Source organism: Mytilus galloprovincialis, chromosome 13, assembly GCF_965363235.1.
Source record: "Mytilus galloprovincialis chromosome 13, xbMytGall1.hap1.1, whole genome shotgun sequence".
NCBI classification, from domain to species: domain Eukaryota; kingdom Metazoa; phylum Mollusca; class Bivalvia; order Mytilida; family Mytilidae; genus Mytilus; species Mytilus galloprovincialis.
Window position 1 is genome coordinate 56,597,284 of NC_134850.1, and position 26,309 is coordinate 56,623,592.

General features: G+C 32.4%; 1 protein-coding gene and 1 long non-coding RNA gene across 2 annotated transcripts; both read right to left on the bottom strand.

Annotated features, from left to right (window-relative positions):
- Positions 1-1,827: 1,827 nt before the first annotated feature.
- LOC143055923 (uncharacterized) lies at positions 1,828-6,830 on the bottom strand. The gene is made up of 5 exons (XR_012972172.1): positions 6,819-6,830; positions 5,611-5,712; positions 4,322-4,372; positions 2,604-2,618; positions 1,828-1,874 (listed from the first exon to the last, which is right to left on the bottom strand). It is a non-coding gene; the product is annotated as an uncharacterized LOC143055923 (long non-coding RNA).
- Positions 6,831-8,083: 1,253 nt separating this feature from the next.
- On the bottom strand, positions 8,084-19,150 carry LOC143056159 (uncharacterized). Its single transcript, XM_076229242.1, has 8 exons — positions 19,014-19,150; positions 14,911-15,012; positions 14,000-14,071; positions 13,000-13,092; positions 11,530-11,553; positions 9,734-9,835; positions 8,541-8,561; positions 8,084-8,166 (listed from the first exon to the last, which is right to left on the bottom strand). Exons 2-8 carry the CDS (start codon positions 14,996-14,998, stop codon positions 8,084-8,086), a joined length of 483 nt encoding a protein of 160 aa, XP_076085357.1. The 5' UTR covers positions 14,999-15,012; positions 19,014-19,150.
- Between the last annotated feature and the right edge of the window lie 7,159 nt (positions 19,151-26,309).

A 26,309-nucleotide genomic window follows, 5' to 3' on the forward strand; every position in this document is an offset into this window, starting at 1 on the left:
TGTCAGCGAACAATATGAATGATTATTTACACAAACACAGACGTTCTCACAATTAATGAACGGCTATGACATCATTTTATATATACAAAACGATACTTTGATATTTCAAATAAATGCATTAAAATTATATTGTGCTTGTCTTTGTTGTTTTTCAATTTATTGATTCTACTAGTAGACACTGTATATGTACTCTCTATATCACCGTATATACAATAATAACAAACTAGACCATTTGCGTTACTTAAACTGTTTAATACATCATGTTCGCATCACTTTACATTAGATGAAATGCTTAATATATTGCTGAGTTTTGGAGACTGATATCTACAGAGAAGCTTGTCTCTCCGTTTGTTCTGCAATTTGTTTTGTTCGATGAAAATAAGATTGACACACAGTGTTTGTATTTATCTGTCGGTTTTGATCGTTTTTGTTACGTGCTGCTTTTTTCAGTTACGTGATGCAAAATCTAGCGTTCATGTATTGAGTATTCATTTACAGAATTATATCAAAATAAGTAGATATATCTCTATTTTTCCACATTTAAAAAATACTTGTACCAAGTCAAGAAAATGACATTTGCTATCCATTCGTTTGATATGTTTGAGCTTTTGATTGTGCCATTTGATTAGGGATTTTCCGTTTTGATTTTTTTTGTCGGATTTCAGTATTTTTGGGATTTTAAATTTTCGTATTGTAAAAGTATCAAATATCTCTTTTAAACGACGAATGGTGAATTCTAAATGAATACATTCTTCGCATTTTACTTACCTTCTAATTCTACAAGTGAATGAAAATAAAATGATTTAATATTAATAATGCTTTCCCCTAAAATGTTAATTGTAATGTTGATCAACAGCAAAGCATACACACATGTGTTATTCTGTTAAAATTATTACTTGTGCGTAGGACCGCTGAATTAATGATCTTTACTGTAGAATGTTATACAATGGTAATTTCTTCAAACGCTATGGTGCGTGAAGGCCGTGGAAAGGTTTTCACGTGCAATGTATACTCTCCTGTATTTTTATAGCTATAGTGTATTTATTCTTGATGATAACTTATCAATTGTGTGCCACCACCTTTTATTGGTCCTAATTCCTGTTGGTACTGATTTTGTGTTATGGATGCATACCCCATATCCTTTGTTTTTCTATGATATTCATTTCATTAAAACATCTTTTCTTTAAGTTAGGTGAATAATTTTGAAACATGAATAATTTTTCCGGCTACATTATTGTTAATAAATTGCAAGTTGAAAAAATAAAACACATTTACAGTTTATTTTCTTTTGTTTTAAATTAAAATTTGAAAACGGAAATATATGATATTTGACTGTAATTTCGCAAGCAGGAGCTTTTCTAATTTTACTATAATTTAGTGTTTCTGTACAATTACGTAATTTCGCATCTTGCATTTTGCCAATTTCATCAAACGTCCATTTTCTGACCTAAGACGATTGATCTTATTTTCGAATTCCGTTAACCACCGTTTACAAGCGAGATTTAATTGCTTTATGTATAACGTGACGAAACTCGTAAACGTCTGAAAAGCCATATATTTTACATGTTCCATTAAAAATGTCTTGTTTTTGGCACTGAAGTTACATGCCCTTGGATTCTTTCTCAGTTAAAAAAAAGCTTGTATAGACATTCAGTTGCAAATCCCTCGTAAGTTGTAATTAAAAAGTTCAATATAACGATAAACCTAGAGATGCTCTAAAGAATCGGTTTCAACTGCTTTCAACATTTTTATATATATACTACAATATTTACCTTGTTCACAATGTTTGCCTGCATATCCACTGGGACAGTAGCAAAAGTAATCATCTTTATTTGGTAAACACACTCCACGAACACATGGCCCAAATGCACAGACTAAAGAGAAGACGTATATTTTAAGTAAGGTAATTAGTGAAGCAAACTATTCCTATCTTTCACAATAACATTGAAGTTATAATTTAATACTTTTATCAGATCTAAATTATATAAGTATCTTCCACTGTTATAAAATTCACTAACTATAAATTGACAAAAAGAAAGAGAAATGTATATATTATTGATATACTTATTAGACCATACTTGAACAATGCAACATTCATGTACACATACTAAAGTTGGCACTTTTGCAAATAAAAATAGTCTTTAATGTATAGCATTCTTCACAAAAAAAAATCATACATTTATTAAACATTTAATGATGATGTTATTTAGCTCTAGTCACACAATTAAAAACTTGAACTAAATGAAAACGTTATCATAACTTTTGGATCCTACAAGTCGACAAACGGTTCTGTTACGGTTCTGTTATGAAGCAATTATGAACCATTTCAAATTTTGAAATCAGAGTCAGAGTTATTAACTGAAACTTACAGCCAATTTAACAAAATTGAGAATGAAAATGGGGAATTAGTCAAAGAGACAATAACCCGACAATAGAACAGACAACAGCTGTATGGCTAATGTTTGTGTTATTTTTGAATCTCGGTCAATCTAAAAACAATCATCTGTGTTATTGCATTGAATGCAATGCAATTAATAGTCCAGACCACATTATTTTCTGACGAATATTCCATTTTTATGATACTTCTACTATAGTATACTTACTGTCAACGTGTGGACCTAGTGTGAAAACAAAATCATATCAAATTACGCCATGCTTGTTAAGTTAAAATTAAAGCTGGTACTATATACTAGTATAGTAATGAGGGAATTCAGTTTTTTTCTTGATATACAACATCAGCTTAACATTGAGATGTCGATTGACTAGTTGCATATATATATTTATTGAGATACATTTCATACAATTATATACGTTCAGCAAAGAAAATATTTAAACACTATTCCATCTAGCTTGCAAATTAAAAGTGTGTTCGATTTGGTCGGTCTGGTGAATGGGAACTATTATAATCGGTGCGTTATGTCTTAGCCCAATTTCATATTTTTACGCACTATTAGAAACTTGTGTAATTGAATAAGCTAGTATTTAGAATGCATACCTAATTTGATGTCGCTTTATTCAGAGTTAGTTTCTTAATATGTGGTTTTTGTTTATCTTAAATTTTTTTATGTACACCTGTTTTGATAATTTTGATTGTTTTCAATCCTTTTACGTTTTTTCAATATTATTGAATGAATAAGCATAACTCATTTGAAATATATATCAATCTTCTGAAAAAAGTAAAATCACAAAAATACTGAACACCGATGAAAATTCCAAACGGAAATTCCCTTATCAAATGGCAAAATCAAATGATACACACATTAAACGAATAGACAACTGCTGTCATATTTATGACTTGTTACAGGCATTTTCAAAAATGTAGAAAATGTTGAATTATCTTTATTGCGCTAAACCTCTCACTTGTATGACAGTCGCATCAAATTCTATTGTATTAAAAACGATGCGTGAACAAAACAGACATAATAGGTAAAATAGTCAAAATATGGGTACAACAGTCATCACTGTGTCACAATTTCAAAACAAACAAATATTTAACAAAAAAGCACAAATCAAATTTAAAAACCTCATTCATTGATTCGCGTGTTTGACGTCAGAAAATGTAAACGTCACCGGAGGAAATATGAAATAATTTTGTCGTTCAAAATATTTAAGAAAAAAACGTATAATTTCGCATGGGGAAGGGTTGTATACAGGGTTAAAAAATCAAAAGGTATGCAAATTTCAGAAACAGATCGAGATTTCAAATTATCAAGAAATTCTTTAGATTTTTTAGTGTACATAAAATTATTATACATTAGAAATTTCGAAGTGGTGAGATCACCGCAAGCTTTTGGTGGGGTTCGTGTTGCTTAGTCTTTAGTTGTTTATGTTGCGTCTTGTGTACTATTATTTGTCTGTTTGTCTTTTTCATTTTAGCCATGACGTTGTCAATTTATTTCGATCTATGAGTTTTACTGTCCCTCTGGTATATTTTGCACCTCTTTTTAGATAGAATAACTAACATACGATAAAGGTATCTAAGAAAAATTACAACATGACATTTGATTCAATGTTTTTTAAGGAACTAGTCCTATGAGTACACATAAACCTTGATCAACCTATTCTGAAAGGTTATCAATTCAACCTTTGTACGACCTACACGTATTGTGTTCATAGTTATTTGACATTTGTTTTTGTTCACTTCAATATTTGCACACCAAAATAACAACAAAGTCTAGTTCTAGTCAAAGATAAGGACCATGAAATAAGTTTTGAGACCTTTACAACATTTCTGTAAATTTGGCATGAGCTATTCCAATTGAAATTACAAGTCCCAGAGATTAAGGGTAAATATAGCTGGTATAAAATGTATAATACTCACTGGTAGTCACAACTGTAGTGGTGGCAGTAGTTGTGGTAGTTACGATCAAGACTGCAAAAAAAAAAATCATAATATAAAAGATGAATGTAAGATTTATAGAATGAATTATAATAACTAATCGAAGAATTCAAATAGAGAAAAATATTCAACGAGTGACCGAACAACACATTAATTTACGAATGCGCGAACTCTGTTCGGTCACGAGTTGAATATTTTTCGATATTAGAATTCTTTAATGAGTTAATCTTTTTATTACATTGGCAAATGGCTTTTTAAAACAAACTTAATGTAAAACATGTAAGAAACTATATCTTCTTTTTATGCATTCACAATTTGTTTTGATCCGCCGTTATCAACATCTTGACAACGCCTATTGTTGTATGACGTCACAGAATGAAATAACACGTTTATTTCACATGTGAAATTATCGGTTTTTATTTAACTGGGAAATCAATGTAATTCATTGCAACCAATGTAATAAGTGTATATATTGAAAAATCTCCGGCATTATCTGAAACTTCATGACATTATATCTAATAATCCTTCAGAGTTAACTTATTTCAATATCTTTTATTTAATAATTACGAATATCTCTTATATGCAGACAAAACTACATACACTATATTTAACATGTTTTATATATGTTGACGATCTTTAATATTGAATTTACTTTATATATCGCTTAGGTTTTTTTAAAAATAGGACTGTATCACTTTGACAAGTCTTCAGCATATTACTAATAATAGCAATACATTTGCTCCAGCTGTAACAGATATTGTATATGAACTAGTTTTGCATGGAATACTCTATAGCTTGTGTCTCCTGAATCTATTTACGCTGAACCACAATCGTGAGACCATAAATTGTTCTGTGAGAGTTGTATTTAGTCTCAAACTCTTAAGAAGTTGTGTTATAATTGTAAATGTTTTAAACAATATAAAGACAGTAGAACAACGATGGACAAAAAGACAGGTGTCCGTTCTGTCTTCAACCCAATGTAATGTAAAACAAAAATCAGAATATGTCATTTGTCCAACGATATCAAATGATGTTTGTTTATTATATATACCTTGTTCATAACTCTATAAATAAACTCGTCATAGATACCAGGATTGAAATTTAGTATTTGCGTCAGATGCGCGTTTCGTCAGTGACGTTCGGTCCAAAAAAGTTACAAAGCCTAAATACAAAGTTGAAAAGTATTGAGGACCAAAACTTCCTAAAAGTATAGAGTATCAAACACACAGATGCTAAACAACACTATTAAGGTTACGTTTATACACACATACCTTCACAACGAGATCCAGTATACTGGGATGAACATTTACAGAAATATCCACTGTGGTCATAGTAACAATGTCCTCCGTGTTGGCATGGCGATCTTCCACACCCTTTTTTAAATAAAAAAATATGAAGGACTATTGTATTTATCTTAGATAGCTTTTGTAATTCAATATGGAACAAATTCCTGATTGGATGAACCATAGCGTCAAAATAAGATAATCAGGTATTTCCATTTTTCAGTGGGAAGACCTTTTGGTTTTATTGTGAATAATGTTTTTGTTTTGCACGCCAAATGTTTTTCTAGTGCTGTATTTTTGTTTCAAGAGATATCGGTTAATATCACACTGTCTATACGCTTTTGATACTGACGCTGTTTAACCGAATACTTATCTCCCCGAAAATTGTTTTTCTTGTTATGAGATCTCCTTCGCAATCGCCAAAGAAAGCGACAAATATAGTTTTCCAAAATGCTTATTATATCCTCAAAATGTTATGTTTTATTTTGACCGAAGCTGTCCGAGGGTTATTCTCACTTATGCATTTGATAGAAATGATATGCATTTATAACTGGTATACCACAAGTGATAGAGACCTAGAATATTTTAATTTGATGTCCTTGGTCCAAATAAAAAGAAAGAAAATCCGGTCATGGTCAGAGGTCAAGGTCATATTCTTTACTTAGATTTGGCTTATGTTCACTCCTTTTCAAAAACCGTATAAGATATCGACATACTAAATTGTGTGTTGCAACATGTCGTAACACATACATTTGGTTGAAAATCATCTATCAATTTACACTGAAAATGACATTTTAAAAGATTTTAATATGTTTGGATCTCAATAGACCTTTTAATGTAGAAAAACTTTTCAATTGTTCTCTGAAAAAAAGTTTTTAATTGTTTCAGGACTATTTTTTCGATTATAGTTAGATCGTTGTTAAATTTTTTTTTTTTAATATTGCGGAAACGTAGATTGCAATAACGTTGTATCGAATTACTTTGAACTTCAACTGTAAAAATCGTGACAAGCAACCAATCATTCAATCAAAATTGGTTACTGTATATAGCATATTGCAAAAGAATATTCATATTAATTTCTTTTCTAGTTTTGCATTAGAATAGTAAAAACGCGTCACTAATCAAACTACATTGTAAAACATAGTTGTCTTACTCCTTAATGTTTAACGCATCAGAAAAATATAAGTTATACTTACAGTCTTTTTCTGGAAAATAAGATTTCCAATATAAGTTTTATATTACTGCAACTATTCTAAGACTTTTTTTAAATTATCATCACTTATACGATACTAGTTCTAAAAGTTTCATGGCTTTTGCATTGAAGTTTTCTGCAACGATTTTATAATTTTGTATGCAGATTTTGTGAAAACATTTAAATCCAATATCACCCAGGCCTCTCACCTCATTTAATAGAACTACCTAAATGTACAGTAATTTGATATAGGAAGATGTGGTATGAGTGCCAATATTTAAATAAGGGTTATGGACGTCACGCGCACAAGGGTGTCACTTGCTCAGTAGACACCCTTTCCAAACTAAAATAAGATATCATTGTTAAGTAATTCTCTGTTACCTTCTCAAACAATGCCGTATTTGGCAAAACCTTTTCAACTTTTGATCTTCAGTGCTGTACAACTTTGTACTTTTTTCACTTTCGATCTTTTATATCTGGGCGTCACTAGTGAGTCTTGTGTGGACAAGACGCGTTTTTGGCGTATTGAATTTTAAACCTGATGCTTTTTGTTATCTATTAATCATGCTTTTCTTTGTCTAATATGGTCTCCTTTTTATTTGTATTGTAGTCCTGTAATATTATGTTGTCATTTCAATTGCCATTAAAGTGCGAGGTTTGGCATGCCATAAAACCAGGTTCAACCCACCACTTTTATTCCCCTTTAAAAGTGTCCTGTACCAAGTCAGGAAGATGGCCATTGTTATAATATTGTTCGTTTCTGTGTGTGTGTGTTGCATTTTAACGTTGAGTCGTTTGTGTCTTCTCTTATTTTTGAGATAAGACGTGGCACGGTACTTGTCTATCCCAAATTCATGTATTTGGTTTTGATGCTATATTTGTTATTCTCGTGGTGTTTTGTCTGTTGCTTGGTCCGTTTCTGTGTGTGTTGCGTTTCGCTGTTGTGTCGTTGTTCTCCTCTTATATTTAATGCGTTTCCCTCGGTTTTAGTTTGTTACCCCGATTTTGTTTTTTGTCCATGGATTTATGAGTTTTGAACAGCGGTATACTACTGTTGCCTTTATTTACCTCACTGTTTTGGTGAAACAAATCATTCAAAATACAAAGTTTTTTTCCCCATTAGTAATATACGGATGTAGCTAGATTTGGATCATGTTTGTTTCGAATTATTGATTATACTGCTCTGCATATCGTCAGAACTTAATTGAATATAACTTTGGTTCGTCGGGCAACTTAGTTTTTGTTTGTAAATCAAACGTCCAAATAGGTTTACATATGATTAAATACTTGCACGTAAGTTTGATTTAGTGTGAGAATCATATACAAAATACCTGTTATCACAACTGTTGCAGCTGAAAAATGAAAAAAAAACCCACATAACAATTAGACAAGCAGTTAATTAAAAAAATTATATTCTACAATTCAAAAAGCACACACAATATGTCCTTAAATCAATATTAATTGCATTTAAGTTTATCAAGAATGTTTTAATACAATTTTGAAATTGCCTTTAAAAGTTTCTTGCAAATGTATCAAAATCACAATAACGGACCAAGAAAAGCGTAATTTTGCCATATACATTACACAGAATTTGAGGATTACTATATAGTCTTTCCCCTTAACATGCTAAAGTATATTCTAAATTATGAAGAAATCCCTTTCATATAATATATTCAACTCTCAATTAACTATTCGATCCATCTCACAATAAAAAACAAATATGTACCTGTTGTTGCGACTTGACGCTCTAAAAAAAGAAAAGAAAAAATGTATGAAATGTTATAATTATTTCAGATGTCAAATATTATTTCCTATTTTCATTTTGTATCTTTTTTGTATTGACGCTTATTTCTTTGTTTGATGGTAAGTATGTAAACCTCATCGCGATACAACATCCAGACTTATACATTAAATCATTAGAGAAAAGACATATTGGTGTATAGCGAAATATGTCTGTATGATGTCTTCATTGAAATAAGCATGGCCTGATTTCAGGTTTTTTTATGTTCAGATTACTCATTTTGTTTCCCATTTTTAGGAATAGAACTTTTTTTTATTATATTAAAAGTTCACTTTATTTTTATTTCATTGTAAACTACTGTAACAGACAATTCTGATTCCAGTGATACCTAGTTTATTGCAAGTATCTTAATTAAAAAATACTACCACACACTAAAGGTCACTTATGGATAGTCCCTCAAAATGTTGGTTGCATCCAAAATTACATTAGAGTAAATTATCCGGGCTAATACTGAAATGTGATTAGATACCTTGACAATGTATGTGATACACGCTGTCAACAAATCAAAGGTCTGAAGTCGGTTTCACAAAAGAACTTACGACTAAGATAGATCGTAAGTTATGACAATTCAGTGTACTTACGATTAATCTTAGTCGACTCAAGAATTTTAATTAAAGTTGTAACCAAGACACTCCAATAATATATAATTAATATTCGGGCCTCATAGAGGCTATGGGCACGTATTCCCTGTTAGTGCCCAATATTCCTTTCGCCAAACAGCTTACATGGTTAAACACACTGACAAGGAATATGAGCCCATAACACCAGTGAAAATCCCTAATACCAGATATGTTTACGAACCTGTAAATATCATTTGAGCTTGGACTTAAAAAAAACACCCACACATATTGATTATTAAATATCACGGTTTATAAGAAGAACCATTGATTCATACATATCTTTGAATTTCTTTATGAAACAAAGTTTTACTGTTGCTACGATACTGAAGAAATACGAATACCTATCATTTGGTTTAAGGTGGATGAGTGTCTCATTGGCAACAATACCATATCTTCTTATTCTTTTATCTATGTTCGTAAAATTTCACACAGCCATCCGTAAGAAATATAATTTGAAATAAATATAGAACAAAGGTAAATGATAAAAAATTAAATTACGTTCGCATCTCACTCCGGTGTATCCAATACGACAAGCACAATATAACTGGCTGCCATCGTGGTAACAATGACCACCGTTAAAACAGGAATGTGAGTTACATGCTGTAAATATAAAATATTTTCCAATTAATTCATTTAGTTGTATTCACTGTTTATTCTATAACAATACTGATAAAAGTAGTATTGATAATAAATAGTAACAATAATCGTAATAAAATAAATAAAAATAAAACTTTTTTTACAATAGTATCAATATTAATAATGATGGTATTATTGAGATGAGATATTCATAAAACTGTTGAATGTTCATGCTGCCAAGTTATATATCAGTAGTATATTTTTTAAAGGATCAATCAAAGGTCACCAAATGTTATACTTCCAATGTCTAGTGTTGACCACACTGATTTCGGCTTTCAGAGTACGTATTGAGGCACCCTGTACACATCTTCATGAGTTTTGGACCTAGTTTGTCATGTTTAGAGTCACACTGACAATGTCTACACATGTTATTGAGACTGTAAGGCCTTCGGATTTACACACTGAACAGGTCTAGCTATGTTATAGACCACATATCTCTTGAGTTAAACATTGACAATGTAAACCCAATGTTCCTATTGAAATACACAGAACACATATTGCATAACGCAGCTTGTATCCAATATCTCCCGTCGAGATATATACCAACAATGTTTTAATAAGTTATAGACCAAATGTCTCTGCTGAGATACACACTGATATCTACATATGTTATTGACTCAGTGACGTCTTTGTTAAAACTTTATATTTGCTATGTTGGTTTTAATTTCTAATATGACGTCAGTAGAGATAGCAACGTTGCAAACTCGATGTGCAATTGTCTGTATCGTGTTAAAACATATTAAAGTTTGCATATCTAAAGATCTTTATTTTTGCTGTATGCTTTACGTTACGACAAACTTTATAAATGTAACACTTATTTCATCATCGTAAATGTGCACATAATATCAGTAAAATTTTTAATGCACACTTTGACATTTCTACATTACACAAAATTTAAACTTATGTTTACAGAGAAATAAAAAAAATGTTAACGAATTTGACCCCAAAACCCATAATACTACGTATACAATTTTCATGTTTACATACAACATTTTGGAAGCAAACTTAACATACAATAGAGATTAGCAATTTTTTCATATTTTAAATTTTTCGATAAGTCTTACTGTATGCTATTTTAGAATATCAAAGATTTCTGTTCGCCAAAACCACTTGTGTCAAAACGTAGTTTAAGTCACAAATGACATACAGAACATTTTGGAAGCCAATGGATATGGAACTTTGACGTGTTAATGCAAGTGTTTTCAATGATTCTTTTAAAAATTCTGTATGTTGAGCTAAAGACGATTAAATATACACGATAGTGAACAAATTGAAGTTGACTATTTTGTAAAATATTATGCAACTTCACACTTTATTTTAGACAAAAGCACCCCATTGAGCGGAATTCATAAAAAAGGCCATACAAATATGTTTGTGTGTGAATCAAATTCTTATAAAAAGGGTCTCACAGGCATCCCAAACACATTTTAAAACTGTTCTTTAAAAATATAAATTAAAAAAAAAGTCAATGAACATTAAAAAAAACCCCAACCGGGATGACATATGGAATTATTTCTTTGTACCGTAACGTAAAGTGTAAATAGTAATCTAATTGAGCAGCATTAAATTTTAGGTGCATTTATGTTGTCTTTTCATAACTTATTTTTAAAATTGGTAACAGTAAGACTTTAGCGACATATAGTATGTTGTTTACTCACGATTTGTTTCTATTTGTGATTCAGCTACAATGAAATAATTAGTAATGATAAATATAAAATGTAATCGAAATTATTTCAACATCCAAGTATAAGCCACTGTCACACATTGGTGAAATGCCTTGGCAAAATTTGTCCTTTTGATCTAAATAGATAAAATAGTTTGGTAAGGACATACAAACAACTTTTTACCAAAGGACAAAGATGTGAATAGCTATAGCTGTATGCGCATCCTTAACCAGTGGATTAACACATAACAAAATTTCCTATAGAAAAGTTTAACTAATAGGTTAGTTAAATACTGTATCCAGCTTAAATCAAGCCGTTAGTTTTCTCAATTGAAAAGTTTAAAATTTATTATCCTTCAGAAAGTTAAGGTAGATATACGGTTGGTTTTACTTTAATTGGTCGTAGATATTTGGTAGTCTTATTCCCATGGACTTTAACTTTGTACTTTGTTGTGCCTTCAACACTTTTTTTATTTGGGTATGATAAATACATCTTATGTAGACGAAACGCGCGTCTGGCGTACAAGATGCTAATCTTTGTATCTATAATGCGCTTTTTTGTTTACTCCATCGTCATTAGTCTATGTGATATCGCATCGGCAATCATACCACATCGAATATTCTATATGAATGACAACCATCATGCTGTTAGGAATGACTGGATTATCTACCTTCAGATTAAATCTCATAATAAAATTTGTAGATCATATTAAACTATCGCGATCAAATGTAACCATTAAATACAGTGGAGACTTCAATACAATAGAGGGAGATATGCTGTACGGTAATCTGTACGATATTCCCGGGCTTTTATTTCCTACCATTATTTCCTTGATAGAGGATTGCTGCTCACAAAAAAGCTATTTAACCAAGAGTACCAAAGGGTTAAATTGAATTCATCTCTCCGTAAATTTTACAGACGGCATCACGAGTTGGTTGACGGTTATGGAATAACCATTTCACTGATGATATCGGATATGTTCATTAAGTCGTAACTACAACCCCGTGCTCCTTTCGCGAATGTGACCTACCAAGTGAGACTATTTACAAGGTTTTTATAATCATTACCAACACGACGGGTGCCACATCTGGAGCAGAATCTGTATACCCTTCCGGAGCACCTGAGATCACCCCAAATATATGCCGGGATTTGTGTTGCTTAGTTTTTTGATTTTCTATGTTGTGTCTTGTGTACCTTTATTTGTCCTTTTTTCTTTTTTTCTTTTAGCTATGACGTTGTCAGTTTATTTTTTATCTTATGTGTTTAAATGTCCGTCTGCTACTTTCGTCCCTTTTTCTTGATTTTGAGACTATTAACAATGCCACTGATCGAAACACATACGTGTTATTTATTTAACTAAAAAGATATTTGGCATCAAAGTTTCTTTATTAACTGCATTCCAGAAAATTGCCTTGTACGTTTATAAATATATACGATTCCATAAAAAGAGTTTATAAAGCTTACATATCTGACAATGTGTTCCTATATAACCTGTTCTACATTTACAATGATGATGATGGTGATCCAACTCGCCTCCATGATAGCATTTCGGATTCTCTGTAAAAAAACAATTCTCTATTATCAATAAATGAATATCTAGAAACACTGTAAACTGTCTCCCATGCTCTTCAACTTCATACTTTATTTGGCCTTCGTAGCTTTTTGGTATTCGAGTGTCACTGATGAGTGTTTTGTATACGAAACGCGCGTGTGGCGTATAATACAAATTTTAGTCCTGGTATCTATGACGAGTTATTTGAACTTGTAATACATTTTCATCATTTTTTCATTCTTAAATAATAGTTTTTTTGGTTTTGTATTTTAATCTTTTTGTGTTTCATTGTTTTTAGTAAAATACAAATTCACATGAGGCTTTTTTCTACATTAACACATATATTTAAGACTATGTTATGTAATATGACTGATTAATATGATTGAATGCCACAGAGCCATACAACTTTCATAAATATAACATGAATACACATAGAGAGACGGACACACAGAAAAAGAGGCAGACAAAATTGCTGTGACAGACGAACCTACCCATATAGAAAAAGACAGATAAAAGATATATTTCTACGATGAAAAGATTAAGGATGTTTGGTCCTCTTGTTTTTAAATTTTTGCCAGATATTCGGAGTACTATGGTTTTATCAATGTAGTGCCAATAAAATGTTTTGCAAGCTAACTCCTACTTTTTTCAAAATTTTATTACATATAGTTTAAAAACCATTTTTCGAAAATCTTATAAAATCCTTAGGTTTTTTTCATTGTTTTTGGGAGATAAAAGGTGTTAATGTTAAATATATTAAAAATCTAGCCAGAATAATTTCCCGCCAAATTGTCCATGTCTTAAACTAAAAAAAAAGCACACTAACCCTTCATTTTTTTTCATTTATATACTATCACTCTATAACAGTCTTTTATTTTGTACCAGAGTAGCGAAAAACATTAAGAGACTTACCACAATGTGGTTCTGTCCAATCTTTATCACAGATACATTCGTCATGAACATTTTTTGTTCCATGTATACATTCTAAAACAAAGCGACATTGAGTCATTAAAAGACTGTGAAATAGATTTACAGCACATGGACATGAATATCACATTTCTATCTCTTGGAAATAGCGTTTTGTATTGTTGATAAAAACTTGACCAATACCATTGTGGCTATTGTATTATCTATGAACAAACCTATTTCGCATCTATTATGACACAATTGACAGCAAATAGAATATTACAAATTCAGGTAACAAATTATATGAAGTAGTCGTTGACAATTTGACCTGCATGCAATGACATATGTAGCTTTTGCAAATTGAATAAAAATAAATCAATAAAAGGAGTTCCCTAAAAGAAGGTGTTTTAGTATTACTAAAATGATGGGTTATTAGTTACTCAAAGTGTTCCCGAAATTTGCATTGACACAATTAAAAAAATCATAATTACTGAAACATATATATTTTTCAATGTTTTCATCTCATGTTGTTTGTCTGCGGTATTGTCTGTTTTGACTTGGGAGTTCAGTATTTTGGTTATACTTTTTCTTCGACATATGATAATTGGTTGTCAGTCAGAATCTACTGACTTTTTATTAAGAATAAATGTCGACTGATTCATAGATATACTAGTAAACCTGAATTGTTTTACATTGTCATTTCGGGGCCTTTTATAGCTGACTATGCGGTATGGTATTTGTTCATTGTTGAAGGTCGTACCGTGACCTATAGTTGTTAATTTCTGTGTCATTGGCAATCATACCACATCTTCTTTTTTATACTTACGGACACCTTATTTTATTTGAGATAATTCAGAAACAACTTTTCTTTTTTTTTATTATTAGCTATCTGATGATCATAACATTTCAATGACTACCTCCCGGCCCGTGCCTTGCAGTCCTAACGCACTCTGTGTTCAAGACTGAACAAAAGATGACGAAAAGGGCGATACCAAACATTGTCATACTGATTCAAGTTTCTGTAATAAAATAGTGTGTAATTAAGTAAAGAGCAAATGATACACATAAAATTACAAATAATGAACAATAAGAACAAAAAAACACGGACACGACATTGCATTTAAGGTTAAATTTTAATGTTAAATCGATATAAGTCTACTATAAACAAAAAGCAAAAAATATATATAATATATGTTTACTTAATGTAAAGTATAAGACGTTTACTGCATTTATAATGAGAGATTGTACATGGTTCAAATAAGAGTATTTATGGATTACCAGAATACATCTGAATTAAAATGTTTGTCAATAAGTAAAGATGAGTAAAAATGTATTTACAAACCGGAAACCAAACTCTTAATTTGAATGTTTCCAACGACAAAGAACAGATATAATTCTTGAACGGAATACAGGAAAAGGTATGAAATTCAGATTTGTCTGTGTGTACTGGTCAAAAATTGCACGAAACAATCCCTAACCTTGAAGTACACACAATAATAAGGAAGGAGTGATGTAAGCCATTAAGGGTACAACTATAAATAAACTCATCATAGATACCAGGTTTAAATTTTGTATTTACGCCAGACGCGTGCTTCGTCTACAAAAGACTCATCAGTGACGCTCGAATCCAAAAAAAAGTTAAAAAGGCCAAATAAAGTACAAAAGACCAAAATTCCTAAAAGTTTTGCCAAATACATCGAAGGTAACCTATTCCCGAGGTAGAAAAGCCTTAGTATTTCAAAAATTCAAATGTTTTGTAAACAGTTAATTTATAAATATGACCATTACAATGATAACTCATGTCAGCTGACTACTGGGCTGTTGATACCATCGGGGAATTAAAACTCCACCAGCAGTGGCATCGACCATGGATATAATCTTGACACTCTTTTGTATTATATAGTTTTGCATAAAGAGCAAAGATGGCAAGAGACCATTCAATACTCAGAATAGAAGTCAATCTGAAAAAGCTAGGTAAAAACGAACGAATTACGACGAAATGATAAAGTTCACAAAACACTCAATAGAAAACTAAAGACCGAGTTAAACGAACGCCACCAAATACAGGGATGATCTCACGGGTTCCGCTAATAAATCTGTTCTGTTAAGCTTGTTATGGTGGCATTTTAGTGTCCTTAAAATAAGCTAATCAAATGGCGTTTGATCAAACAATATTTTTAATAATATTCGAAAACCACAAAGCATAGAACTTTCAAGGATTTTACAAGGTATGAACTTAAAACAATGTTCTATACAAAATGTATTCGGTAAGACTAATTCTGGTTTGACTGATAACATATTTGACCTAGATACTAAAATTTAAATTGCATAAGATTATTAAAAGAAAAAGAATTGAAAACATTATAGTTATATCTGACATGAAACCATAACCCTTGAAAACATAGTAACCCTTGACAATATTTGTACGAAACGTATCATGTCTCTTCTGTTTGGTATCCTCTGTGAAAATGTAGCAATTTTAAAATGAACAAGTGTATAATTTAAACTTCCTTAGGCAGGATATACAGTGCATTTGGAATAAATATCAGGGGTATTGCCCGTATAAAAATAGGAGGATTTGGTATGATTGCCATTGGTACATCTCTTCATCGGAGACCAAATGGCGTAGAAGTCAACGTATGGCGTTCACCAAGGAAGTTCATTTTCCCAGAAACTATATTATAGCGAATGTATTGGCCGCTAAATTGAAATGTTTAAAAATTGAAATAATCTTATTTTTAAGAAAAAAGGTATAAAAATAATACCAATACTCAAAGGTAAATTAAAAAAATGTGAAGTTCATTAAAAACTGAAATTAATCAAACGCCATCAACTAACGGAACGGATCGAGTGAAATACAACTGCTATATTTATTATACACGCAATGCCTTACAATATACATGCAATCAACTAACGGAACGGATCAAGTGAAATACAACTGCTATATTTATTATACACGTAATGGCTAACAATATACATGCAAAGACTTACAATTCCTTCCTATTCCAGTGAGGCACTTTAATAAAGCCTTATCAGTGTTAACATCAGGTTCGTGATTATTAATATCTGAAGGCGTCCATAACAGGCCAAGGTAATTAAATACTTCACGTGAAAAGGAATATCATTGATAAAGTTGAAATACTTTGGATTCATTATAATTCGTATGATACCAATTTTCGTTGGCAAAGGTGAACCACGAGTTCAAATGTCAACGAATTACAGATTTTCTATAGGCTGTGTATGCTGCGATAAGTAAGACGACGAAATCAAAATCCATGAAAATGCAAGTTTTCCTTAACCCACCAAAATAAATGAATTAACAGTAGTTCAAATGAAAAAAGTTTTTACTTTAAAAATTTAAGCAAAGATACCGAATACCAAGTTAAATTCAAAAACAGAAAGTCAATAGTCACTAAGAAAATTAAATGTTATCAACAAACGGAATAAGTTGGAAACAACTGTAATATTCTGCATTATTTTAATTTCACCTTACACACAGTGCATAATCACCTAATCTTATTTATCATATTCAATTTCTATTGAAAATATTTCTACTCGACGGATCTGACTGCCAAAATGTCTTTAATAATATGTCTATAAAAAAATAAGATTTGTCATGATAACCAATGAGCCAACTTTCCGCAAGAGAACAATTGATATAGAAATTAAACACTATAGGTGATCACCGTACCGCCTTCAATGTGAGCAACAAGCATACCGCATAGTCCCCTATAATATGCCCTTGCTGTTTCAAGTGACCTAACTGTTTAGATAACGAACACTTTATCATGGTATGTAAAAGCCTAGATAAGAATATTCAGTAGAAATTGAATATTTGATATCAAATTATATAACCCCAAAAGAAAACATCTTTGGTTACCATTACACCACCAAACCTTTGTTAGAAATTGTGTATACGTTCCTTCATTTTAAGACACTGGCATTGAGAACCCGAACACGAATCAAGAAATATTTGAAAATCGTTAACACTTAAAATTTTAAAAAAGCAGAGTAGCCAACCCAAAGGATTTTTCAAATTGCTACAAAAGAGGGACGAAAGATACCAAAGGGACAGTCAAACTACGAGGAAAGTCCTAAACATAAAGTCCCTAAGCAAATGATAAAATCAAAAGTTCAAACACACCAAGCAAATAGATAACAACTATCCGACTTGGTGCAGTCATTTTTTGAACCTAGTATTAAAGCTAGCTAAACCTCTCACTTGTATAACAGTCGCAACAAATTATATCATATTTACAACGATGTGTGAACAAATCAAAACAGACATAATAGGCAAAATTGTCAATAAAGGGTACAGCAGTCATCATTGTGTTATAATCATAATCACTATCAAAACAAGCAAATATGCCATCTAAGACAAACTAACAGGCACAAACAGGCATAAAGGCAAAGCAAACAAGAATACCAAAAAACTACCATATCCTAATAACGTCAAATGGATATTGCCAAAAATATACTTAAAGGGTTAAGCAATAAGCAATAATTTACAAAGACAAAGGAAAAAATAAAATAACACGTTATTAAGATAATAAACAACGTCAGTACCTAGAATCTATGGTTCAAGACCATCGTGTATTATTTGTGATATTGATACGGGAATATTTATCAACAAGGTATAGATATCTTTCTATGATCTTTTTTTTTAAGAAAAAGGCCGAGATATTCTTTGACATACAACTGGTTCATCGACTTTCTGCTTAGACACTGGTGATGGTTTACTATAGCAGATTCAAGCTCTTGAATACCGAATGAGTTAGGGAATTGGTATCACATATGCAGGTGAAGTTCGTATATTGCTACTAAGGTGGGGAAATTGATAATTTAAAAATTAAAATCGCCTCGTTTATCATTGATTCTGGTACTAAGATGACCGTTTGTGTCAAATTCGAGGTATATGTCTAAAAATGAGGCAGAGGAAGCCATGTCAATGGGTCTTTGTCACAATATTTATGGTAATTTTTCATGTCATCACGAAATAAACATGTTGGTGCTACTGTACCTTCTGAATTTTTCGAGTTCAATGTTTTCCTGTCTTTGGTTCCACAAGTGTTAAATGACAACAAGAGGAAAACAGGTTAAAGTTTATCAAGATGGACTAAGTCGAACTTTAACACAACACTGTTATCAAGAATGGCATTAAGTGTAGGTCTTAAAATACTGAAAACAAATCATTTGTACTATATTAAGCATAGTTAAATTTGAGACATATTAGGAATACACATAAATAGATAAAGTACTGTCAGATAAAGTTCAGATGATCAATGACGAATGTCAATTTAGCTTTATTTCTTTGGGTGTACAATAAAAGTAACGACCAGTAAATTGCTTCGCTACACGGTGCGAATCTTAAAGTTTAAGTCATTGTAAACAACATTTGAAGTTTACAATCACTTTTGACGAGCATATATTTAGGAAACTTTGTAGAGGTTCTATAACGCTTCGATAAAATAAATACAAGTATGTCAAAATAGAGCGAGTCTTACGTACATGTATGATTTGTCAAGTATACATACCTTTCGTAAAACTGTCATTAAGCTCAAAACTGATTTTAGATTACTTGCTTTTATGTTTGGCAAAGACTCTTGTGTGCTGGAAAGAGAACACCAAAAAAGGGAAAAGCAATAAATTTCGATAGTCTGACAGTATGGGTATTTGGGATCAGATGAATGAATATAGGTTCCGATGGGTCATTCGTTGGATGAGCACTGCCAGTCTAATTTGAAAAGACTACATCCATCGTGTAGTTTTTTTGTAGGAATGACCGATCTGAACCAGGGAAAAGAACTGAAATCAAGACTATTCATATGTGTTGGTCAGCAATAAGAACTAATTGATCGATATGTATATTTCTAAATTCAAGAGAGAAATGTTTTCGTGTTCTTAAATCTCAAAAAAAGTAAAGTCACAAAAATACTGAACTCCGAGGAAATCTCAAACACACCAAACGAATGGATAACATCTGTTGTACTCCTGACTTGGTACAGAGATTTCCTATGTAGAAATTGGTGGTTTAAACCTTGTTTTAAATCTAGCTAAACCTCTTACTTGTATGACAGTAGCATCAAATTTCATTATAATGACAACAATGTCTGAACAAAAAAACCCAGACATAAATGCAAAAAAGTCCAAGATAGGGGTACAGCAAACAACAGTGTGTTATAATTTTAATTACTTTTAAATTGAAGACAGGAATCCACAGTTACCATAGTAGAATAACGATATTCATAAGTACAGAGCTGCGTCAGATATGTATCAAAGAAATAAAAAAAGGCATACAGACAAAGCACATTAGCAAAAATTAAAGACAACAATACAAAAAATGTTTTACAATAGCACAATACCGGGATGTATGAGTACAGAGACATGTCATAGGTATCAAAGAAAAACCAAAAGGCACATAGACAAAGCACATTAGCAAAAATAAAGAATAAGAAAGAGAATTATCATAGAACAATAACACAATGACGGGATGTACAAGAATACTAGTATAGCACGTTATTAAGATGATAAACAACGTCAGTACAATCGTGTATCATTTTTGAAGTTGATACGGAATATTTATCAACAAGGTCAAAAAGATTCAGGAATAATCAACTTGTGAAGGAATTAAACGAGTTTTTCCAATTCCATATGCTGATAGTTTGACGGATTATTACGGATTTAAATATCGAATGATGCATGCACAGCAGAGGATCATTACGACAAAGGTCACGTGGGGCAGAATTATTGATGTATGGTTTTTTTTTTTAATACCGACTATAAATTGGCAAAGGAAACTTCGAATTATAGGTCTTCGTTTCTTAATATTTCATTCGAGTCAAAACCAACTTCTTAATATTAAGTAATGTTAATGCTTTAGTTTCTCATTGATATATTACATCATAAGGAAATCTGAGTAATGTAATGCTTTTCAACTTGGACATTGTTTTGGCCTTCCAACTGTTTTTATTTGAGCGCGGCTTATGAATTTATGTTTCTAAAAATGTGCGTCTGACGTAACGAATTATAAGCCTCCGATGATGTTTTCGATAATTTCGTATCACACTGAACAGCAACTACAAATGATCCACACTAAACATGCTAAACACCAAATCGTTTCAAGGAGAAACACGAATACAAAAGTTGAAAAAAGAAAAGATATCGAAACGAAACTCAGTAAGGAATGATCTGAAGACTAGAGACAGTCGACCACTGACGTTATCCTGTGTTCTGTGAAAAATACAATTACAGGCATCGGGCTTTACTTAGCGCTTGCAAACTCACCTTTCCCGGGTTTCATCTTCTGTTATAATATGGAAAGACTTCTTATGAATTATATATCTTAGTAAATAGTTCTAAAAAGTTCGAAACTTGCCGACTTGTTTTTTATTATTATTATGAGGCTGACTGCATATAGGAACTTCTTAGGAAGAAAGATAAGAAGTTAGCCATATCCTTTAACTCTACTTTCCGCTATATAGATTGTTCTTTCACTAAAACATTGACTATGGTGATCGCATCTATCCCATCGAACTAGAGATAAAGGATACAACAGCTACAGTGACGCCTCATATCTTGACTAACATCTAGAAATTAACAATGAGGGTCGGTTGAAAACAAAACTTTACGACAAAAGATATGATTTCAGCTTTCCAATTGTGAACTTTCCATTTCTAAGTAGCAACATTCCAGCAGCACCTGCATACGGGGTATATACCTCCGAATTGATACGATATTCCCGTGCTTGCATTTCCTGTCATGATTTTCTAGATAGAGGGTTGTTGCTCGCAAGGAAGCTACAAAGCCAAGAGTTCCAAATGGTGAGGTTGAAATAATCCCTCCGTAAGTTTTACGGACGCCATCACGAGTTGGTTGACCGTTATGGAATAACCGTTTCACGAATGATATCGTATATGTTCCTTACGTCGTAACTTCAATCCCATTCCCTTTCATGAATGTGACATACCGAATTAGACTATTTACCGGATTTGTTATAACATGAGCAACACGACGTGTGCCACATGTGGAGCAGGATCTGCTAACCCTTCCAGAGCACCTGAGATACCCTTAGTTTTTGGAGGGGTTCGTGTTGCTTATTCTGTAGTTTTCTATGTTGTGTCATGTGTACTATTGTTTGTCTGTTTATCTTTTTTCATTTTTAGACATGGCGTTGTCAGTTTATTTTCGATTTATGAGTTTGACTGTCCCTCTGTTACATATTTCGCTGAATATTGATGAGCCATTGGTTGCTTTCAGGGACATTGACAGTATAAAAAGAAAACTTGCAAGTGTCTGGTCTTAGAAACGTACCTGATTGAGGTATTCTGTTTCAAGAGATGCCCTAAATTGCGCACGCTGTGTTTTATTTTGGAATGAGTATACGTGGTAAATCGTTCCTTACCACGCCCGATTGGTTCAACACCCATAACTATATTAAGCGACAAGAACAAATCATTTTCTAATAATGATCAATGCTCCCTCCATTTCGTCGATGTCAAGGAATCTACGACCGAACCGATCACTTCATTGTCTTAGACGAAACGCAAGAATAACATTGAACGTAACAGACACAAACTTAGCTAGATCATCGACGTGTTAATAATTTGTGGTCGTCATAAAATTGCCATCAGGAGCATACTCCAGAAAAAAGTCACTTTATGTCAATTTTGTACAATACAGCCAAACAAGACGAAATATTGAAATCTCATTTAGACAACCAATTTGCGAAAGTCTGGTATAGTTCTTTAAACATACAAAATGAGATACTGACCATGTGTGCCGAGATCGTACAAAATCGTAACGTTCGCGATTGTAATATTAAAGCAAATGTCTTTGCTTTTATTGGGGATGAAGCAACCGATGTTTCCACTCAAGAACAGTTGTCTGTTTGAGTAAGGTTTGTCGATATAATTGAAGGTAAAATCATTACGAGAGAGGAGTTTTTAGGGTTGTTAAGACATGAGCAACAACAGGCGAGGTTCTACCTGATTTGTTTATTTCCAAACTCGAACAATATGGTATACAAATTGGAAATATGAGGAAACAAGCGTATGACGGCGCGGCCAATATATCCGGCATACACAAAGGCGTCCAAGCTAGGATTTAAGAAATCGTACCTACGGCAAATTATGTGCACTTTAAAGCACACATGTTGAACCTTGTCATTGTACATGTTAATCCGTGAAAATTAGAGAAACGACATAGCGGTATTCAATTGTCTGTACGACGTAGCCGTCGAGTTTAATAGCCGAACATTTTGAAATCGTTCCTTCGAAACCAAGAAATACCAGTCGTCAACGTAATCGGGCGACATCCGATGTTATCTGATCGGCATTCTAGATTGTAGGCGCGTCGCACTGTATATCAATTTTAAGACCAGCTTCTATATAAAAGACCTAAGAGATCGTCTTGTCAATTCGGAAGAACACTTTCTTGCCAAGATGCTTCTTCAAAACAATTTGAAAAGTTTGAATCGGGACCATCAAATTCGCATATTTTCGGGCCTGCGAGTCCGACCTTCAATCACAAGATCAGTTTCTTCTTGAAATTAAAAGGTGGGTTGCGCGATTGAATATTAATCCATCTAAGAAACCACACAAACTCTATGCAACACTGGAGATAACGCCGAAAAAACCTTTAACCAAATATATTCTGTATTCTGCAAATACTTCTCACCATGCCACCCTCAACCGCTACTGCTGAACCATCTTTATCTCTCTGAAACGCGTAAAAAACGTATGTGAGATCGACCATGGTAAAAGAAATATTTTGTTTTTGCACCCTTACTTCTCCACGTTCATTCTGATTTTGACATTGACACTAATAAAGTTGTTGAAACGTTTAACAATGATAGGCAAAGGAAAATGTTACTCTCCTTAAAAGGACATCGGTTGTTAACTTCAGTCTTACATACGAACGTCACATACATATATCATCAAATTTAAAATTGATTGTTTAAAATTGCTTTGTTTTCGTATCATGAGATGGTCCAGTTCTCTAACCCTTTCTTTCTCTGAAGTATAATGGCGAGCATTGCAAAGTTTTTTATATTTTTGTAGTCAGTTTTAGGTCTTTGAGTTAAGGTCTTTGATTTAAGGAGTGTATATCAAAATATACCAAAGGATACATGCGACTTAATTAAAAATGTTAAAACCTAGAGGAAGCTAAACATATTTTTGATGGTTTGGGATTTGAGCATTTAAAATTAAATTATTAATATAAATACAGTTTATAACATTGGATTCAAATATTCCAAACTCGTTATTAAGCAAATAGCGTTTCAAATCGAAGATACAAAGAGATTCTTCACACAAGAAGTATAAGATTAGTTCATCGATGTTCACATACACTTAGGATGATACACATCAATGTAAATATTAAATCTGAGGGAACCGCATGCATTATAAACGGAGTAAGATCGAGTGCGACTTTGGAATTCAAGACCGCATGCATTATAAAGGGAGTAAGATCGAGTGCGACTTTAAAATTCACGAACGCGATGTTCAAATCTCCTAAATCAATAAAGAAAATAAAAATAAAGGTAACTAACAAAACTGAATCGTAAAATTTTCAATATAAGACTACTATTCTGGTTTCTTACGGTAGTCGTTAGTGAGTTTTTGACAGGACATTATCCATTAAAACTGATTCGACTCATCATTATGTTACTAAAATGTCATGTATCAAGTCAGGAATATGGTAGATATTTGTCCGTGTCTATGTATGTTGGCGTTTGTTTTCGTTGTTCCGTTGAGCAAGGAATTGTATTCCTTGGTTGTACTTAATGTGTTTCCCTCGGTTTTAGTTTGTAACCCAGATTTGTTTTCTCTCGAAAGATTCATAACTATTAAACCGCAGTATACTACTAGCCGTTCCCTTTATTAATTTGCTTTGTAACGAATGAGGAGTAATATCTGTTTATTTGTACTGAACGGCAGTGCCAATCTGTATACATCCTTCACAAAGTGTGTTCTATTTATTAAGTGTAACTTTATCATTTCCACATTGATATACAAAGATACAATGAACATTTCTCAGTTTCAGTTTCTTGCCTCCAAGTTTCAACATGACATTACTGACTTACAAACCATGCCAAATTAGAACTGTGCTTATCATACTAGAACAAGGCATGTCAAACGCTTGTCTCAACGGGGAAGTGAAAAATGTCAAAAATTAATTTGGAAGTGGGAAGAATTTTCTACATGGACTGAAAATGAAAATGGGGTTACCTCATGTGGTCAGGAGGATGTTTATTTGTGACGTCAGTTTTATTTTTCAAAACCTATGGAATGCTGGGTTTTAATTGCTTTTCTATTTCGGACTTAATTTGGCCCTTATAATTCGAGCGTCATTATTGAGTCTGTTGTAGACAATTTTAATCCAAGTATCTATGACGAGTTTACGTTACCATACTTATTAACCATCGCCACATGAATAATTCTACTATACCCTGATACAAGACCGAAGATTGAAAGTTTGGTATCGAAACAACAAAATATGTACAAGAGTTCTGATTGTTCTTGAAAATACATTCAGTGAAAAAAAAATAGCACGAATGCAACAAAAGAATAAACGTTATAACGATTTACATATATATTATGTTTTTAAGAGCATAATATATTTTCTAGCACTGACTTCTGTGTAGAGTTTAAAACCAACAAAGGTATTTCCATTTTGATAGATAAAGTTAACACGCTTAGCGGAAGGGAAGTAACTCTAGTTGTCTCGCTGATATAAAAATGTCTGTATGATTGATCGTTAGCTGTATGGTCGGCGAAAAGTAAAGTAAATGATATTTAAAGCCAGTGGCAGATAGTTCACGCATGTTCAGGACAACAACTTAATTGCATCACATAAAATGGGTATGTCCGGTAATACAGGCGGTCCAGATAAACGTTTGGGGAAAGTTAGATGCTATCGGAATATCATGGAGGGTGTATTAAATAAGGGACATACATTTGTACTTGCATCAAGCCTTCTCAAAGAGTTATTGCAATGATTCTTGTCGTACAGAGAGTATGACACTCTATTAACACCAGACATCGGGTCCAACGTCGTTCTGACCTAACGTGGCTGCGTATTTCTACATTCCCGCACAGTCGAACAGACGTCTTTCATAGGGGGGGTATTATTGTCGGTCGGAAGAAGACCAAGGGCCGGGATTATAATCAAATTCCCAGTCGCCCTATTAATGTATGATATAATGCCACAGTTTTGTTATATACAAAAACAACCATTTAGTATTTCTTACAGCTGCAAGTAAAACTTCATAATGTTCTTAACTAATTTCTAATAATTCCTGGTTGAAAGTTTGTAC

Bases quoted from the DNA above. Each gene is read 5' to 3' on its own strand.
- LOC143056159 (XM_076229242.1), bottom strand. From the start codon at position 14,998: ATGACAATGTTTGGTATCGCCCTTTTCGTCATCTTTTGTTCAGTCTTG. The intron at 13,093-13,999 runs GTAAGTCTCTTA...GTTTTTTTACAG, and splicing joins TTGGACAGAACCACATTGTG to AGAATCCGAAATGCTATCAT. The intron at 8,167-8,540 runs GTACATATTTGT...TTCATTTTTCAG, and splicing joins GCGTCAAGTCGCAACAACAG to CTGCAACAGTTGTGATAACA.